The sequence below is a fragment of the Xyrauchen texanus genome, chromosome 21, assembly GCF_025860055.1.
Source record: "Xyrauchen texanus isolate HMW12.3.18 chromosome 21, RBS_HiC_50CHRs, whole genome shotgun sequence".
Classification (NCBI taxonomy): domain Eukaryota; kingdom Metazoa; phylum Chordata; class Actinopteri; order Cypriniformes; family Catostomidae; genus Xyrauchen; species Xyrauchen texanus.
This window is the reverse complement of record NC_068296.1, coordinates 38163292-38183842: the sequence shown is the minus strand read 5'-3', so window position 1 is coordinate 38183842 and position 20551 is coordinate 38163292. Positions and strand designations below refer to the sequence as shown.

General features: G+C 41.6%; 1 protein-coding gene across 1 annotated transcript in view; it reads left to right on the top strand.

The window, feature by feature from the left end:
• The window catches only part of syt9a (synaptotagmin IXa), a 78626-nt gene extending 58630 nt beyond the window's left edge, over window positions 1–19996 (top strand). The window contains exons 4-7 of the mRNA XM_052152651.1: window positions 909–1029; window positions 3777–3948; window positions 7304–7433; window positions 19441–19996. Coding sequence (XP_052008611.1) covers window positions 909–1029; window positions 3777–3948; window positions 7304–7433; window positions 19441–19509 — 492 coding nt within the window. The 3' untranslated portion in view covers window positions 19510–19996. The remainder of the gene's footprint in view (window positions 1–908; window positions 1030–3776; window positions 3949–7303; window positions 7434–19440) is intronic.
• Window positions 19997–20551: the final 555 nt, after the last annotated feature.

Genomic DNA, 20551 nt, shown 5'->3' with positions numbered 1-20551 from the left:
ACGACTGTTACTTTTTAGTGCTGCTGACGTTAGTGCTGTCCTGAAGTGATGTGCGATCCCATGATGAGCATTTGCTCCTCAATTGTGTCAACTCCATTGTGTATGCATGATTATAAATATGCAATATATATATATATATATATATATATAAAATGCATAAAGTGTTTTTTATAATATAAACTAGAGTTGCTGAAAGAATTTGAGCACTTGCCTGTGTAAAACGTGATGCACAGGCAAGCGCAATGCTAAGGGTGATTGAAAATAGAATGCCACATGAAATTAAATTAATCTTGTTTGTGTTGTCAGTGTTAACCCCATTTGGTTCTTTCTCTCTGGCCTCTCTCAAAGGGTCACACGGATACGATATGTTGGACTCATTCATGCAGCGCATTTACTGAGAATACATGAGAAAACACTGATACAGACATAAAATGCTACTCATCCAGTCACAAAACTGTAAATAAAAGTATACAAGTCTAAATAAATAAAACATATACACAATTGAAGAGACACAATGTATTCTGTGCACTCGCCATGTGCTCGGCATCAAACTAAGGCTGTAATTGGTACTTAACTTTGTGTTTTCTATGCCCCTAATGTGGATTGAGTTGAATAAAATGTTATTTCAAATGAATTATTTTAATTTGAAAGCAAAATAAAGGTTTTTATTTCCCATCTGAACGGAGAGATATTTACCTGCCATTCACCTCAACAGCTTGCAAAAAACTGAAGAGAAAACGGCCAACCTCACTCACTCACAACACTCAACATTGCCTGTAGGCGTCCCCATATCCCCACTCAGATGCACATAATCCCCCTTACAATGAGCATAGTACAAATATTCAACAGACTGAATAACCATTTTGGCACATTTCGTAACAATTTCTTTTTTAACCCTGTTACATCAGGATAATGTGGATCTGGGCGATTTGATGTTTTCTCTGTGCTACCTGCCTACTGCTGGACGTCTGACCATCACCATGATCAAAGCACGAAATCTGAAAGCCATGGACATCACTGGAGCTTCAGGTGTGACCTCACTCTCAGATTTGATTAGTAATTGTTATATGATACCTGAATTTGAACATAGTGACAGTTCAAAATGTTGATATTCACACTAACAAAATTTTTTACTTCATTTAATTGCCCACTTTGGAAGTGGGCAATTAAAGGAACGGTTCAGCCAAACATAAACATTTTCTCATTGTTCACTTACCCTGATGCCATCCCAGATGTGTATGACTGATTTTTAGAAGAAGATAGAGCTCTGTCAGGTCCTTATAATGGAAGTACACGGGTGCCAGCACTTTGATGGTCCAAAAGTCACATTTAGGCAGCAATAAAAGTAATCCATGCGACTCCAGTCGATCAATGAATGTCTTCTGAAGTGAATCAATAGGCTTGTGTAAAAAATGAATCGATAATTAAAATGTTTTAAACTTGAAATCGGCACTTCCATCCAGGGCTCTGATGCGGCTTGAAATGGCCAAACTCTTGTGTCACATTCGTTCTTCTGTTGTAAATAAGCGTTGCTCCGAATTCTCGCATGAACGTCATGCTTCACATCAGCTGCTGGCAGGAAGCGCTTTTTAAAAGTTAATAACGTAGGGGCCAAGGTAACCTAGTGAGTAAAGATGCTGACTATCACCCCTGGAGCTGCTGAGTGAATCCTGCCAAGTCTCTTGAGCAACCAAATTGGCCCGGTTGCTAGGGAGGGTAGAATCACATGGGGTAACCTCCTTGTGGTCACTATAATGTGGTTCTCTCTCTCGGTGGGGCGTGTGGTGTGTTGTGCGTGGATGCTGTGGAGAATAGCGTGAAGCCTCCACACAGGCTACGTCTCTGCAGTAATGCGCTCAACAAGCCACGTGATAAGATGTGCGGATTGACGGTGTCAGATGCGGAGGCAGCTGAGATTCATCCTCTGCTACCCGGATTGAGGTGAGTCACTATGCCACCATGAGGACCTAGAGCGCATTGGGAATTGGGCATTCCAAATTGGGGAGAATTTTTTGTAATTATTTATTTATTTTTTACTCAAACGTATTGTTTTGCTTCAGAAGACATTCATTAACAAACTGGATTGCTTTATTGCTGCCTAAATATGATTTTTGGACAGTCAAATTGGTGGCATCCATGTACTTCCCTTTTAAGGACCTGACAGAGCTCTGTCTTCTAAAAATTTTCATTTGTGTTCTGCTGAAGAAGTGGGGGCATCAAAGTACGTGAATAAGGAGATATTTTTCGTTTTTGGGTGAACTAACCCTTTAAGCATAATTGGATGATAACAAATGCCAGTGCCAGCCAAACATCACTTCAATCTATTACGATGAACTTCAGAGGATGAACTGATGCCATCTCCAACTCTAAGACATGGGATACTTCATATGCCATTGCCTGAACTTCGGCCGGTTGAACTGCAATTCAACACACTGATCTCTGCCTGCGTCACCTTTGTTTATTGATGGACTACACTATTGAAGTGAGATACATAGACTATCAGTTAATTGCCAACAAAAGCCTTCATCAGCCAATTAACAAGGGCAATTGCATCTATGTGAACTTCTGCAGTTAATCCAGGATGGACTTCAGAGACATTAGTCATTAATCTTACAGTTCAAACAAAATCGATGTTTAAACACTGACCCTTAACACTTACTTAGTTTAATCATTTTAAACCATGACTTTAACTACACATAAGTAAGATTTACATTATATTCATGATGTTAGCCAGAGGAGAACTGGCCCCCACAGTGAGTCTGGTTTCTCCCAAGGTTATTTTTCTCCATTAATCAACATCTTATGGAGTTTTGTGTTCCTTGCCACAGTCGCCTTCAGCTTCCTCACTGGGTTTCTAAATAAAATTATTATGTAATTATCTATTTTACAATCTATTTACCATCATATATCAAACTACACAATGATGACTCTTAAGACTTTATAAATATTACAGTTTCATTTTCTGTAAATGCATGATTTTCTGTAAAGCTGTGTTGTGAAAAGCACCATACAAATAAAAATGACTAAATAAAATAAAAATTTGTGGGAGCAATGGCCACATCAGCTCTCATTTTGTGCTTCACTTAAAGGGTAACTAAACACCTGCTCAGAGTCTGACTCCACCCACTAGAAATATTTGAAAATGCTGGAAAATGGGCAGACCCCGGCGGGGATAGAGGGAACGAACCGAGTCTGAGGGCTGAGCGGGGGTGCACCTGAGACTCGTAGTGACGGATTAATTGACAGCTGCTGTCAGACTCTTATGTTATTATTATTCCTCACACGGTCGCAAGACGACATGTACATGAATCTGGCGTGGTGAGCTGGAACCTGCTTACGTCAGCTGTCACCGCTTACGTCACGAAGTACCGCAAACAGCCAATAGGAAAATTCAACTGCAGTAGCCACCGTTCAACCTGAAGAGGGCAGCACTCAGACGTTTTTACACCATATATTGTAGAATTAAAACACTTTATACACAAATGTCAAAAAAATTACTTGAATCAATGACCAGTACTAATAAAGCCCCATGCTTACAGATCATTAACTAAAAAAAGTTGGTTTAGGGTTTAGTTACCCTTTAAGAAAAATAAATAAATAAATAGTGGTTGGAACATCATTGGGGTAAATAAATGATTATTTTTTTGTGTGTGTGTCAACTATTCCTTTCAGTAATTACATTTATCTGTAATATTCTGGTTGTCCAGAACATAAAACGTGATATATGTTTCATATTCATAATATAATGTTTATTTTTAACTTGGACTCTTTCTCAGATCCTTATGTGAAGGTTTCTCTGATGTGTGAAGGGAGAAGATTGAAGAAGAGAAAAACTTCTACCAAGAGGAACACATTAAACCCAGTGTACAATGAGGCCATAGTGTTTGATGTTCCTCCAGAAAACATTGACCAAATCGGCCTTCTGGTAGCTGTTATGGACTATGACCGGTGAGAGCGCCGCACTTGTCTTGAATTATGTATATGTGTCCTTTTCTGTCCAGCTTAGCTACTTGGCTCAAAAGCAGTGATGAGTAAATTAATCTACTACAGATTACTAATTACTAGGGCTGTCAATAGATTAACATGTTTAATACAATTAATTATATTATATGTTGATTTATTAATCACAATTATTCCCACGTGTCAATATTAGTAAAGAAAAGGCCCAAATAAAAATAATTATTTACTTAAAATTATTCAAAAATTATACCACTTATTTGGTATATCTGTCATGTCTGATCTCCTGTCAAGTTTGTATTTTGCTGTTGGTTATTTTTACTCTGTTTTGGTTATTTGAATTTTTATTCATTAGCCTGGACTCAAATGCCCTGCTATTGAGTCCTTTTCCCTTACGCTAAACCTGACATTACAATCAATCCAGTCAGGACTAGATAGGAATTATTTTGAGGGAAGCTCTCGTTCGGAGGCCGTCAGCTCCCTACACCGATTCCATCATGGACAGACTCCTCTCTCTTCAGCAGGGGGAGAGTTCGATTGAGGAGTTTGTCCAGGAGCTCTTAGAGATCTCCTCAATAGTCGATTTTGGTGAAGTGGTGCTCATGGATATCTTCAGCGCTGGTCTTAATAAGCCATCAGGTCTCAGATGCTTTGGGGAACCATGAGCTGGAGCCTTATAGAGTTAATTTTTATCGCCACCTGTTTAGGAGACCTTACAGCTGAGGATTATGTATTGGGGGACTGCTTCCTTCTTCTGGAGATGGAGTCCTCCTTCCAATACTCTCTAATACTACCAAGAAAAGGTGGAGGAGGTCTGAAGTTCCCCCCGGGGTTGCTTTACCTGAGGTGCCTGTCCTCGGTGCTGCAGCTCCCCTGGTGGTGCCCACCCTGTCCGCTGCAGCCCCCCTGAAGGCGCAGAGAGAAAATCCAGCAACATACAAACGAAACAAGACAAGTATACTTGTCTTGTTCGTTTGTATGTTGCTGGATTTTCTTTTGCTATACCCCTTGTGTGGTATCTCTATCTAGTTTTTATTTTGCTTTGCTTTCCGTAAAACCTGACAGACCGAGGTAGACTTATTATTATGGATTTTCTAAGGACACGTCTATGTACGTTATGCATTAGAGTGTCTCATTTTGATTGTGTTGTATCATAAACAGCATGTTTAGGATGCTGTGTCAAGTTAAATGTTGTTTGAAACTTAAAAAAATAAAAACACATTTTGAGATCCTTGCATTCTGAGTTGCACTCCGTCCAGCTGTGTTTAAATGTAAGAACGTGTCATTACTTGTCTGCTGTCAGTAAAGTGTGGTTTGATGCCTAGACAGCGCAACATTTACTGTACAGCTGGAGTTGCGCTGACTGCCCCGCTAACTGGGACTCACAAAAACACGAAGGTGGTACTTCAAGCTTGAATTGCTCCGATGGTAGGAACATTTTTTATTAAGGTCCGATGGCATGATTGATTGCTTATATTTTTTTAATATAATCAATCACACTGATTTAACGTGTTAATTCGACAGCCCTATTAATTAGAGTAAAATTGATACTCATTACTTCATGGAAAGAGTATCATAATAGTAATAATTTTTAATATAAGTTAAGTTTACTTAAACCCCAAGAAACACTTTCAAACTAGAGGGTGAATAGTTTTAACAAAACTGCTACATTGTCGAAGAATAGTTCAATCAAAACAGACATTTTTTCATCATTTATTTACCCTGATTTCACTCCTAACACGTTCATGCTGCTCTTTTCAATACAATTAAACTATAAATCTCAATTCTCATTCATGCATCCACATATTCAAACTTAATAACTTGTATGTGGTTACAAGACATGCTAGAACTGATGACATTTGGTTTCATTTTGATACATCAGTGTTGCAAAGGTTGAAAATGACAATTAAAAGCTTCAGCGGACTGCAAGGTGACAGTATGATGCTGGTATTGCCTCTGAAGACTTCAGAGTCATATATTTTATGTCATAATTCTTTTAGTTTTTGTCCTTTTTTGGAGCTTGACATCCTTTGTTCATTATGTGCTTTCATAGAAAGTGAAGTTCAGAGATTCTTTAAAGCTAAGTGTGTAATGTTTTCAGTGTTAAAATACTCCTATCTCAGCTTAATATGAAGAGACAGCTGTATTAAGCCATTCATAGGTCATTTTTGTTTTGTAAATTGTTTGTTTGAACATCCCGTCTCATTAAAAACAACAACATTGACTCGACCAATGGAGTGAATTGGTAACTATCTTTTTGATTGATCAACCAAAGTCGGGGGCATATTCAGAATGCTGTTTTAAATTTGTATTTTATTTTTGCCTTTCTGTTTGGTGGTTCTAGTCACGCAGGGATGACACACTTCAGCTTTAAAGCTGATTTAGTATGTCATTTGTTAGATGTTGCAGAGACAACTATAACTATCTCATTCATATGTTAATGTCCATGAAAAGTGTAAAGATAGTGGCTCATTGGTGCTATCATAACATTGCTCAGTTTGTTTGAGGTTCCAGACCAACTGGACATATTGTAGCAACATTGACTCAACCAATCGTATGAGTTTGGGTGGCACTATTTCTTTGTTTCACCCATGGCAGACAGAAGGAGTGTTCAGAAAAGCTGTTTAAAAACAGTCTGGTTATATATTGTTATATTTTGAAATTACATACACACTTCACAGTAACACTTTAAAATAATTTTCCCTTTGTTAAGGGTTTATAAAGAGGTTGCAAATGCATTATAAATGATTGATATGCAATAATTACAACATGCAGATAAGTTGGTGGGATGTGTGGTGAGTTGTGCGTGGATGCCGCAGAGAATAGCATGAAGCCTCCACACGCACTATGTCACCACGGTAACATGCTCAATAAGTCACGTGATTAGATGCGTGGATTAACTGTCTCTGGCAGCTGAGATTTGTCCTCTGCCTTGAGGTGAGTCACTACACCACCACCAGGACTTAGAGCGCATTGGGAATTGGGCATTCCAAATTGACGAGAAAAGAGGTAAAAAAGTATTCTATATAAGCTTTTATAGCAAGTTAAAATGCCTTACTATTTTGCAAGTATAGCATGAAAGACGCCCTTTTTATTTATGTTGTTATAACTGCATCAGTGATTTATAATGCATTTGCAAATGATATATTAGTCATTTAGAAACCCTTGACAAAGGGAACATTAAAGCTGAAGTGTTAACCAGCTTTAAGTCATACAGGTTTGAATCGGCATGATGATGAATTATGGGTGTACTATTCCATTAAAAGATTTTAATATTTTAGTGGGATATTTATGTACAGTATATTGTTATGAAGTAAAGAGAGTATTTTGCTGCCTCTTTTCACAGTGTAGGTCACAATGAAGTCATAGGTGTGTGTCGAGTAGGTAATGACGGCGAGGGTTTGGGCAGAGAACACTGGAATGAGATGTTGACTTACCCACGCAAACCCATCGCACACTGGCACCCTCTCGTCGAGGTAAGACCGCATGGATGTCTTTTAAATACTAGCTCTTAAAATGTTTTTTTAAAAGATTCTGTTTGAATCCTCCTTTTATATATAAAGACAGCATGGATTATCCAATTAAAAAAAAATTATAAAAAGAGGAAACACTTATGAAAATGGCAAAAGTTCAAAGTTGCTGTCCTAGAATAGATTTTGTTTAGAAATACGGTATAAAAAAGAGAACTAAGCTCTAAAATGTTTTGAGATAAGGTTCATGTCTTGATTGCTATGGTTAAAAATGTGACGAAAGCAAAGTTAATCTACTATTTAGCAACATGTTTCCCTGGACATGTGACTCAAGGTCATACCATCCAGCACAGGCAAAAATCACACTGAAAATATCAAAGATACAGATTTTTTTTTAGTAAACAGATTCAGATTCAAACAGTTTAGAAATATACAATAGCTGACCTTAAAAAAGATTAGTGTAAAATGAACAAATAAAAATGAACCCTAGTGTATGTAACGCTGTCATATATGACACTGTGGGTAGCAAGAAGCAGCAGATTGTGTTAAAGGCTGGGCTGAAGAGTATGTGAGATTTTTTTTTTTTTTTTTTTTTTTGTCTGTTTAATGTCCAAAATGTTGTACTGAGTGTAATAAAGGCCCTAAATAAAATAAAGGAAATGCATTCTACATGTAATATCCATTACTCCTAAATGTGTTAAATGTGTAAAAATACTCTGTTGACTGAAGATGTCATCAATATTGGCCAGCAGCTGAGGAAGTGATTCAGTCTATTAGCTGGGAGCCACAATGAGAAAGATTCATCTTCATGTTCGAGGAACCTTAATCCATCTGCTACATCAGTGGTTCCCGACCTTTTTTCCAGGGGACTCCTCTTTTAACATTCAAAATCCACATAAATATTAATAAATAATGAATAGATAAGTAAAACCAAATAATCCTCATTTTGTTTTTATCATGTTTTTCTCTTCTACCTGACGTTTGCCATAGCCACTGATTCGGTTTGGCTTGCTAACCTGATGTTTTGATCAACAAATACATCACGGGGAGTTTGCCTGAAAATGGAACTAAGTCTGTGGAGCCCGACACAAGTATAGAGCACCTGTGACTCGTAGTGGGTCTGGACGCGAATTGCTCACCTGAATTCGCAGGCCAGAATGCTAGGGAGGAGAACATCCAGGGAGCGACACTTAGTGGCTAACCTGGGATAGGACACCTGGTCGGTTGTGCGCTTTACTAAGTTCAACCGGCTCGGACCTGACAAAACGGGACGAGACCGACTCAACCCTGAGATTGTAAAATCTGGCAAAGGTATTGGGTGTTGCCCATCCCGCTGCTCTGCAGATGTCTGTTAAGGAGGTGCCATGGGCCAGTGCCCACGAGGATGCCACACATCCCATAGAGTGTGCTCGAACCCGCAAGGGTGTTCTGCTATTCAGAACATCTATAGCTCTTCATGCGGTCCAAATAGATACGGAAAGCACATACCGTCTGAACAGATCAAGACGTGCTTGCCCCAGATTAGTGGGAGAAACCTCTGTAGGGCAAGAGATACAGCCAACAACTCTAGGCAGTTGATGTGCCAATGCTACCGGGGTCCTGTCCAGGGGCCAGCGGCAGCGTTCCCATTGCAAACGGCACCCCAACCCTGTCGAGAGGCGTCTGTGGTCACCATGACACGTCTGGACACCTGCTGCAAGGGGACTCCGGTCCGCATGTGCCGTGGCGCCATGCCCATCTCGGAACTCGAGTCTGTAACCTGTGCTAAAGCGGTCTCATATGCATCAACCCGAGCGGCGCAGACATGGCTGAGGATGCCATATGCCCCAGGAGCCTCTGGAATTGTTTTAGAGGAACTGCTGTGCTGGGCTCGAAGAGAGCGAGGCACCTGAGCACTGACTGAGCGCGCTCGTTTGTGAAACGCGCTGTCATTGAGACTGAGTCTAACTCCATGCCGAGAAAAGAGATGCTCTGAACCGGGACGAGCTTGCTCTTTTCCCAGTTGACCTGAAGCCCTAGACGGCTGAGGTGCCTGAGCACCTGGTTCCTGTGAGCGCACAGTAAGAGAGTGAGCCAGGTTGAGCCAGTCGTCTAGGTATTTGAGTATGTGGCTGCCCAATTCCCTTAGTGGGGCAAGAGCTGCCTCTGCGATATTCGTGAAGACGTGAGGGGACAGGAACAGGCCGAAGGGGAGGACCTTGTACTGATACGCCTGGCCGTTGAATTCAAACCGTAAGAAGGGTCGTGTCCTTCAGGTCTACCTCCGCAAACCAATTTAGCTGTCAAACGCAGGTAAGAATCTGTTTCTGTGTGAGGATTTTGAACGGGAGTCTATGTAAGGCCCGGTTGAGAACTCGCAGGTCTAAGATTGGTCGCAACCCGCTGCTTTTTTTGGGTACGATGAAGTAAGGGCTGTAGAAAACCTTCTCCATCTCGGCTGTAGGGCTCTATTTCATCCTTGAGGAGCAGGGTCGTGATCTCGGAAGTGGAGCGAACACCGCTGAAACGAGGTGGGAGCCAGGCGAACTGAATCGTGTAGCCGAGACAGATGGTCCTGGCCAGCCAGCGCAACGGATTGGGAAGTAAAAGTCACGCATCCAAGATCCGCACGAGGGGCACTATCGGGTGCTGAGATAAGACTCAAAGCACTTACCTCCAACCAGGCACCAGGCAGGGGCAGGGGGCGGGTTAGAGACTGAGGAAGAGGTCCTAGAGAGGCGTCTTAAGAACTCGCCTGCCGGGGCTGAGCAGTCGTGGGGCCTGAGGCGAGAAAACTGTGTCCAGGGAGCCGGGACTGGCTGGGGCACCGGACAGATGACCCAGGGAGTGAGGAAATCGTTCTCTTATTGAGAATGTGGGTACCGCAGCGCAAAGGCAGTGCGGCAAATGAAAGTAATGAAAAAAAGGATTCTCCTCCCGGCCCTCCACCGTGGGACGGAGTGGTCTTGGTACCAGCTCCGGAGCGAACATCTGACTGCCTGGGTCGCCCGTCTCAGGAGGGCTTCGGAACTTATATTGAGTTTATGATAAAATATGTATGAATAATTGTTCATTAAACGTGAGTTAATAATGAATCACTGTTTGTAAAATATTGCATGCCATTGTGCCACTTGTTATAACTGTTGGAAAAGTTAGAATCATCTCTACTCTATTTAACTGGAGAGCCTGAAGATCCTGCAATGGTATGGAAAAAGCTACTGGATCAGTTCCAGAAGAAAACATGGGCAAATAAGATAGCACTGATGTGCAAACTTTATTCATTACAATGGAAAGGTAGAGACTCTGAGAAAAGCTGTTTGTGACTGCAGTCCTCTAATACCTGGAATGTAAAGAGAGTGAATAGGTGTGCGTAGCAGAAAATGAGAACATGTATAAAGAATGCAAAGAAGACATCTGGGATCTATGTTATGGCCAGTTAGGAGTGCAAAACTTGAAGTTGTAGACTGTCTAGTTGCTGGTTTGACTTTGATGTTTGAAAAGACATTGACTTCCGTGAGTCATGTGCTGTGAGAAAGCATCATCGCATCTACTGACAACCAAAGGCTATCAGTTGAACCACTTCGTTTAGTGCACTGTGATGTTTATGTGGGAAAATGAACACAAAGTCCTTAAGTGGAGCAGAATACTTTGTCATTTTTTGATGAAAAGACTTGCTATGTGTGGGTGTGTGAACTGAAGCGCAAAGATTACTTTTTTCAGAAGATTCTGGAATGGAAAGCAATGGCTGTGAGTCTTGCACACAAACATCGGAGGAGAATATACATCAACTGAGTTTGAAGCATTCCTGAAGAAAGGAGGAGTTTGCAAGGAACATATAGTGTGCAAACCAAATCGCAGTATTAATGGCCTGAAACAGTCGCCAAAATGAGGGAACATTGTCCTAGTTGACCATCAGAAGAAAATGGGATTTTTGAAAACCACATGTGATCCATGCACATACAGCACTACCAGAGGCGAGATGTTCATCATTTCCATGTATATGGATGACATTCTCTTGGCTGGATGCAGAGATAAGCGAATGATGGGGGCAGTGGTGGCTCAGTGGTTGAGGCTCAGTGTTACTGACCAGAAGGTTGGGGATTCAAGCCCCAGCACCACCAAGATGCCACTGTTGGGCCCTTGAGCAAGGCACTTAACTCCAGGTTGCTCCAGGGGGATTGTCCCTGTATTAAGTGCACTGTAAGTTGCTTTGGATAAAAGCATCTGCCAAATGCATAAATGTAAATGTAATGATGGAAGTGAAGAAAATGCTCACACATGGGTGAGCTGAATTACTTTCTTGGAGTGAGGATTGATCAGAAACCAGAAATAGGGGAAATATGGATGAGTCAGACAATATTTGCCAGAAATGTGTTGGAAAAACTCAAAACCAATCAGCACACACCAATGCAAAGCTTGTCAAATCCTCTGATGACTTAAGCAGTTAACAATATTACACGATTTTGTGCTAAACCTATAAAGCAAGACTGGATGGGTGTCAAGCACATCATGAGATACCTAAATGGCACTCTGGATTTAAGTCTGCTATACAGCAAAGACAAACCAAAAGAATGCATCAGATACTCAGATGCATATAGGGCTGAAGACCAGGATGATGCCACATGAGGAAAGAATCAAACACACCCACCTAAACTGTCCTCTCTCTCATGTAAATTAACTAGTTCACATAAATTATTCAATGATTCACATGAGCTCCATGCTGCCTTAAAGGGACATTGCCTTCTTTTTTAAGTGAAATATTTCTTTAATTTCTGTTGTTTATCACTATATTTCAAATAAGTTTTATAAAATAGAGTATTTTCTAGTTTGTTAGTCTATATTAAGTATATAGGTATAAATATGTTCATTTAAATGTTGTCACCCTATTTGTATAACCCTTTCAAAACTTACTATGGTAATATTATAGGATCCATAGGGTAACCATGGATTTACTATAGTAATATTGTAGTAACCATGATTGTCGTAACCATGGTTAATAAGTAGCTTGTCTGTAGTTAACTACTTTAACTGATGAGTAGCTTGTAGCTTGGGAAGCTACAGTCTTAAAGTAGCTTCCCCAACACTGGTAAAACAGTATTGGGATACTTTAGAACACAGAGAACAAAAGAGCACTGGATGTAGTGGAATATTTACCTACAATCAATTAAAACAAAAGGCTGTTTTTTTTATATAACTTTGAGAAACCTCAACTAGTATTGTGTAGTGAATAAGTCATATAAATAGAAGTGTTTTGTAGCCAATGAAAAAATGCACATACACATACTCAAGAAAATGTTGAAATGTTTCTCTTAAAGCTGCACTACGGGGAGTCTGGATAGCTCAGCAAGTAAAGATGCCACACCTTTACAAGTTCGAATCCAGGGCATGCTGAGTGACTGCAGCCAGGCTTCCTAAGCAACAAATTGACCTGGTTGCTAGGGTGGGTAGGGTGGGTAGAGTCACATGGGGTAACCTCCTTGTGGTCACTATAATGTGGTTCCTGCTCTCAGTGGGGCGCGTGGTGAGTTGTGCGTGGATGCCACGTAGAATAGCCTGAAGCCTCCACACACGCTAGATCTCTGCGGTAACACACTCAACAAGCCACATGATAAGATGCACGGATTGACAGTCTCAGATGTGTAGCCAACTGAGATTTGTCATTACGCTACCATGAGAACTTAGAGCGCATTGGGAATTGGGCATTCCCAATTGGAAAGAAAAGGGGATAAAAAAAAGAAAAGGCTGCATTACGTTACTTTGTGCTCTCTAGTGACATCTGTGGTTGAAGTTTAAAATTGCAAGAAATTTGCGGAAGAACACTTTACGTCAGTCGTGTTTGGACACTACTGCTCATGTGGATGAATCTCATGATTTGAGGTTACCTGGACATCACCTGTTGTGTGATCATGACTGGGAGAAATTCAAAGCCTAACATGCTATTTTCATGTTGATATTATTATGTTATACAATTAAACATTTAAATATGAAATATTACTTGCTTTGATGAAGATAAACAACACACTTATTTACATATTTTGAATGAATGAATTGTACACTTTTCTGACACTACACTCAAAGTGCTTTTACATAGAGAACAGGGGACTCATCTGAATCATCACCAGATTTAAGTATATTCACATAAGAAGTGAAACTCATGATTCTGCCTATTTCGAGTTCAATGTAAGACTTCATTATTTTTACACTATTAATCTCATCAACTAAATCGATGAAAACGTTTGTTGATTAAATGTTTTTTTGATTTCATCAACGATAACGAAGATGAGACGAAAAGGTGCATCATGAAGATTATTAAATTATTGACGAAATTCAGAATACAGGCTACTTCTCAAAATTAGCTAATACTTCAGTGTTTTCATTATTATTTCAGGAGCTCAGGTTTTTCACAACAACAACAGTATGTACATTTATACTGTATGGTCGATACATGTTTACATTAGAAAATATTTATAATTTGTTTTCTAAATATTTGAATATTTGATCAAAAGTTGGTTGGTTACAGTTGGACAATTTTTAGTCCATTTTGCACGTCATCATCAAGTAAAAGGTATTATTGTCAGAGTAAAACTGACTAAAATGAATGAATATAACTTGACTATATATTGACTATTTATAACGGACATTTTTGTTACAAGACTAAAACTGTGACTAAAATTAAAAAATGAACACGGCAGTTGATAAAGCAAAGTGAAGTAGGCCTAATAACACTGTAAATTAAAAACATAAAACGAGCAATAATGGGGATAAAATATACTTCATTAAACATGAAAATAATATGTTCAAGAAGTCAGTTTCAGAAGATATACGTATTAGTAAACATGCACAGTAACTTCCCCTGACAACGAATCGTGATCAGTAAATTCATCAAAGCATTGCCCCTTACAGACAACATACTGTATTCAATTCCAAGCATTATAGCAGGTAAACAACTTCGCCAAACAGATAACAGATAAACATTCATCCGTACTGCAGCGATGCTGTTCTGGACTGTGTGACAGTGACTGACTGAACTGAACAGCGTCCTCAGACAGAACACGTGACAGCCGGTACTTCTTTTCTGAAGAGTAACGACATAAGCCAGCGATTTCGCTCCAAATCCGACCCAACAGCTCAAAATACAGATTATTTGTATAGGCTTACCTTGGCAAACATGGTGTTTTGAACACTGATTGTTTATGGACTCAATCATTAAAGTCAATTTGTTCATTTTAACCAAAAAAATCTTACATAGTGTAGCTTGTAAGTCACCAAAAAACGAAAGCTTCGGTGGTGGTTAGATATTTCTGGCCCAAACAGTTACAAAATGTCTTGACATATTTTGTTCTTTTAAATGTGCTCTTTCAAAGCCGTTCTCTTAAAGGGGTCATATAATGCCATTTTTGTACAAGTTAATATGAATCTTTAGGGTCTAAATGAAAACTTTGTAGTATACTTTTATTAAAAATTCTCATTAGTATTTTAAGAAAACACTAATTTTACCTACTCCAAAACAGCTCTGTTTTCAGCACGCCGTTTCAGTGCATATGACTTTAAATGATAATGAGCTTTGGTCACCCCGCCCCTCCGTTCTGGAGTTATTCTCCGTTTTTTTGACATTACTTCTTAATCAGTAACATACAAGTAAACCAGGTGTAACTTAGTGTTACCATGATGATCCAAGATGGCGGCGCGGTAGCACGCAGCGGCCACTCCGGATCCACAATGGTGCTATTTTTGTTAAAAAAGCCCGACTTTTGCAACACATGGACATCGGAGCAACCGGTGTTCGTGTCTACCATCGCCAGACACTACTGAAATATAAGACTCATGCAAAAACCAAGCTGCATGATGACCTGCAGTAGGCGCTACGCGTACTCGGCTTGCTGCGGAGACCAGGCCTCCAGCCCTCGGCGTCGCCTGATGCCGGTGGCCGGGGGAGAGGACGTCGTAAGCAGTGTGCGAGAAAGCGGAAGCGCGGAAAGAGGGCGGGGGTCCATGCTAGGCTAAAACAAACCCTAGCCGGCCGGCTCTCCCGTCTATCCTGCTCTCAAATGTTTGCTCCCTGGACAATAAACTGGACTATATCCGACTCCAGCAGGCTACGCAGCGTGAGTTTAGAGACTGCTGTGTCTTTGTTTTTCTGGATGCCGCCATTCAGCTAGACGGGCTCGCCTCGTTTCGTGCCGACAGAAATACAGCTCTCTGCGGTAAGACTCGCGGTGGTGGCTTGTGTGTTTACATCAACACGGAATGGTGCAAGAACTCTATGCTAGTCTCTAGTTACTGGTCATCGCTGTTGGAGCTTGTGACTGTTAGATGCAGACCTTTTTATCTACCACGGGAATTCACCACTGTTTGCATAACCGGAGTTTACATTCCCCCCAGCGCTAACGCTAAGGAAGCGCTCTGTGAACTGTATGGGGCTATGAGCGAACTGCAGAACGCTCACCCCGACGGACTGTTTATTGTCGCCGGAGATTTCAACCATGCAAATCTCAAGACAGTGCTCCCTAAATTTCATCAGTATGTGGACTTTGCAACGAGAGGGGCGAACGGCTTGATCTTGTTTACACAAACATCCCAGGCGCTGCATCGGGCGGAGCCCCGCCCACACCTCGGCTACTCAGACCACATCTCTGTTATGTTAATTCCAGCATACAGACCGCTCGTCAGATGCACAAAACCGCTTCAGAAGCAGGTGAAAACCTGGCCAGCAGGAGCCATCTCTGCTCTTCAGGACTGTTTTGAGTGTACTGACTGGCACAAGTTCAGGGAGGCTGCAACATATGGCGATTCTACCAACTTGGAGGAATACACAGCATCAGTGACCAGCTACATCAGCAAGTGCATTGATGATGTCACTTTCTCGAAGACCATCACCACACGCTCCAACCAGAAGCCGTGGATGACTGCGGAGGTGCGCACGCTGCTGAGGTCCCGAGACTCCGCCTTCAGAGCAGGCGATAAGGCAGCCCTAAGAACAGCTAGGGCCAAACTGTCACGGGCAATCAGAGAGGCAAAGCGCGCACACGCCCAGAGAACCACAGTCACTTCCAGGACAGCGGTGACACGCGGCGCATGTGGCAGGGCATCCAGGCCATCACCAACTACAGGACAACATCAGTTGCCTGTGACAAAGATGCCTCCCTTCCAGATGCGCTGAACGACTTCTACGCTCGGTTTGAAGTGCAGAACGACGTGATGGCGAGGAAGTCCACCCCTCCTCCCAACGACCAGGTGCTCTGTCTTACCACGGCAGATATGAGGAAAACTCTACGTAGAGTCAACCCACGGAAGGCTGCTGGACCAGACAACATTCCTGGCTCAGAATGTTGAGTGCTCAGAGGATGTGCAGACCAGCTAGCAGATGTTCTTACCGACATCTTCAACATCTCTCTGAGCAGCACCGTCGTTCCAACGTGCTTCAAGGCCACCACCATCATCCCCATGCCAAAGATTTCTTCAGTGTCCTGCCTCAACGAATACCGTCCCGTCGCACTTACACCCATCATCATGAAGTGCTTCGAGAGGCTCGTCATGAGGCAGATTAAGACCCAGCTGCCCCCCTCACTAGACCCACTGCAGTTTGCGTATCGTTCAAACCGTTCAACGGACGATGCCATCACCACAACCCTCCATCTGGCCCTCACCCACCTAAACAATAAGGACTCATACGTTCGAATGCTGTTCATAGATTTCAGCTCAGCATTCAACACAATCATTCCCCAGCACCTGATTGGAAAGCTGAACCTGCTGGGCCTGGACACCTCCCTCTGCAACTGGATCCTGGACTTCCTGACTGGGAGACCTCAGTCAGTCCGGATCGGGAACAGCATCTCCACCACCACCACACTGAGCACTGGGGCCCCCAGGGCTGTGTGCTCAGTCCACTGCTGTTCACTCTGCTGACTCACGACTGTGCAGCAATGCACAGCTCGAATCACATCATCAAGTTCGCCGATGACACGACCGTGGTGGGTCTCATCAGCAAGAACGACGAGTCAGCATACAGAGAGGAGGTGCAGCGGCTGACGAACTGGTGTAGAGCCAACAACCTGTCCCTGAATGTCGACAAAACAAAAGAGATAGTTGTTGACTTTAGGAGAGCACAAGGTGAACACACTCCGCTGAACATCGACGGCTCCTCTGTGGAGATCGTCATAAGCACCAAATTCCTTGGTGTTCACTTGGCGGAGAACCTCACCTGGTCCCTCAACACCAGCTCTATCACCAAGAAAGCCCAGCAGCGTCTCTACTTTCTTCGAAGGCTGAGGAAAGCACATCTCCCATCCCCCATCCTCACTACATTCTATAGAGGGACTTTTGAGAGCATCCTGAGTAGCTGCATCACTGCCTGGTTTGGGACTTGCACCGTTTCGGACCGCAAAGCCCTGCAGAGGATAGTGAGGACAGCTGAGAAGATCATTGGGGTCTCTCTTCCCTCCATCAAAGACATTTACAAAAAACACTGTATCCGCAAAGCAACCAGCATTGTGGACGACCCCACACACCCCTCACACAAACTCTTTACCCTCCTCCCGTCTGGCAAGAGGTACCGAAGCATTCGGGCCCTCACAGCCAGACTGTGTAACAGCTTCTTCCCCCAAGCCATCAGACTCCTCAATACTCGGAGACTGGTTTGACACACACGTGTCCTGAGTTGCACTTTAATTACTGTCACTTTATAACTGTCTGCTACCTCAATAACTGCTATGTGCATAGAACACTATCTCATAGTATGTTATGTTTAAATTTTTAGAAACTGTCATCTTTTTGCACTACTGAGTACTGGTCGGCGCTGCACTGTCTATTGTCCTGTTCATTGTCAGAAATGTGTTGTACTGTCCCGTACTTTTTGCACATGTTTGCACGTGCACTTTATATAGGTATATATAGGTTTTTTATATAGGTATTTTATTTTGTTGTGTTGTCTCATGTGGTCCTGTGTTGGTCCTTTGTTGTTTTTATGTAGCACCATGGTCCTGGAGGAACGTTGTCTCGTTTTGCTGTGTACTGTACTAACTGTATATGGTTGAAACGACAATAAAAACCACTTGACTTGACTTGACTTGACCATGTTAACTGTAACACCTGCGTACACAGTTTTTAATAACACAATAACCATAACGCGTTGTTCATTATAAACGTGGGATTATGAATTATATTGAGAACGTCGTAACATTATGGAAAACATGCCGTAATGTACCCTGAGTGTAAACATTAGCCACATTCATTGTGAAGCGTGCAAGCGATTTGCAAAGATTAATATAAAGGTTAATAAAACGTTACACTTACTTCTGGAGGTGCAGAGGGAATATAAATAGTTGGTACCGAATCTTTTTTCAGCAGCAGCTTCTTAGCAAAACCAGCTTTATACTGACCCTCGTTTATAAAGCAGTCTGGTGAAAAATGATTCGCGCAAACATGAACGCATTGACGTTGCTCGTGGGGAATATTCCCATCGTAAACAAAACTCAGCCACTGCGTCTTCAGCGGTTCAGATTTAGGAACATCAAAATGACTGCTGTGTTCCTTATTACACCGAAGAACAGGACACCACAATCGCTTAAGCGCCATTCTGCTCCAGTGTATCAACAATGATGACGGACTATGATTGACAGCTCGCTCACGAGCGAGGGCGGGTCTGTGTTGAAACACTGCTGTCAATCAACAATCCTGGGACGTCACAAGGTCGAACAGCTCGATTTGAGGCAGGGGAAAATATATAAGGAGATTAAAACAAAAACACTGGATGGATTTTTATCATAATAGGATGGTTGTGTACAGGCACAGCCAACACACATTTCAGTACAATCAACATGAAAAAGTGCATGTACCGTTATATGACCCCTTTAAAGACGGCGTTCTGCATATTTCTAATTTTGTTTTAACAAGTGCACAGTCTGTGTGCCATTGCATTTGTGTGCTTACATGTCCAATTCTAAAACATCAAAGCAAAGAATATCAAAAGAATGACTGTATGAAGCTTTGAGAGAACCAGGATGATTAGGACAATGTTCTTCTTTGCTCTCTGTAGTATCACAGTACCGGAGGGGGAAGCCAGGGGGGCTCCTGCAATTCACTGAAGGCTCCTCCATCTCCTTAGCCTGAGGTCCACATTCTCATCTTCAGACCAACAGCAGGAGGAGAGAATTCCTGTTTATGGCCTGCTCTGGGATCCAGAAGTACAGAGAGTTCCACAGATGGCACACTGTTTTCTTCGACCTGTGCACTTGGAATCTGTTCCACTGCATGGGGACACTTGATTGTTTCAGATGCATGTTGAATGGTCACATACTGTATGGTTATTCTGTGTGACTCATGGTGAAATTGGAAAGAAAAATTGTGGGGAAAAAATGTCATTCTCCAAGTTTCCATTCAAAGTCAATGTTTTCTAAATCAGTCTTGGTACTTGTTTTTAAACGGAGTGTCGACGTGTCACTCAAAGCTCTTATGGTCAGATTGTCGATTTTCCTTTTTTTATTCCCTCCCACTGTGCATGTGTGTGTTTTGGTGTGGTACAGTTCAAGATGTTCTCTGTTTCTGTTTTGAAATACTCTGTGGATTTTGTCATAAAGCGTTATGGTGATGAACTGTTTACAGACTTGCAAGTAAAATGTTACTTCATATTATTAAACAACTATTTCTTACAAAACCATTGCAGCATTTTTCAATTAATACTCTGTATATCCAACGTGATCTCATTAGTTGTTTTAGGAATTTGTGTGTAAAATGTGGTTGTAGCACTTTTTAGATAGAACGTTTTCATACATTTTGATGGAGAAGTACAATATTAACTTATTTTACAGCATCTTAAACTTTAGAGATGTACAAAAGGTGTACAAGTTATTTACGAAACCTTTGAGGTTCAAAGAATATTGAATTCATGGAATTTACAGGTAGATAGATTTTATTGGATTTCTAATAAATAAATAAGACTGGTGAGAAAAAAATTATCACAGCACACACTCACACCTACATGTGTTTTTCTATCACGGTGGGGATTTCCATTGACTTCTATTTTGTTTATAATGAGCTCATGATGTTTTCTATATAAAACAAAGGGATAGCACTTGCCATAGATGTGACTGTCTTGTCGGACACTTCTCACGCACCTTACAGTCTAGCTGATCCCACAAAAGCTCAAT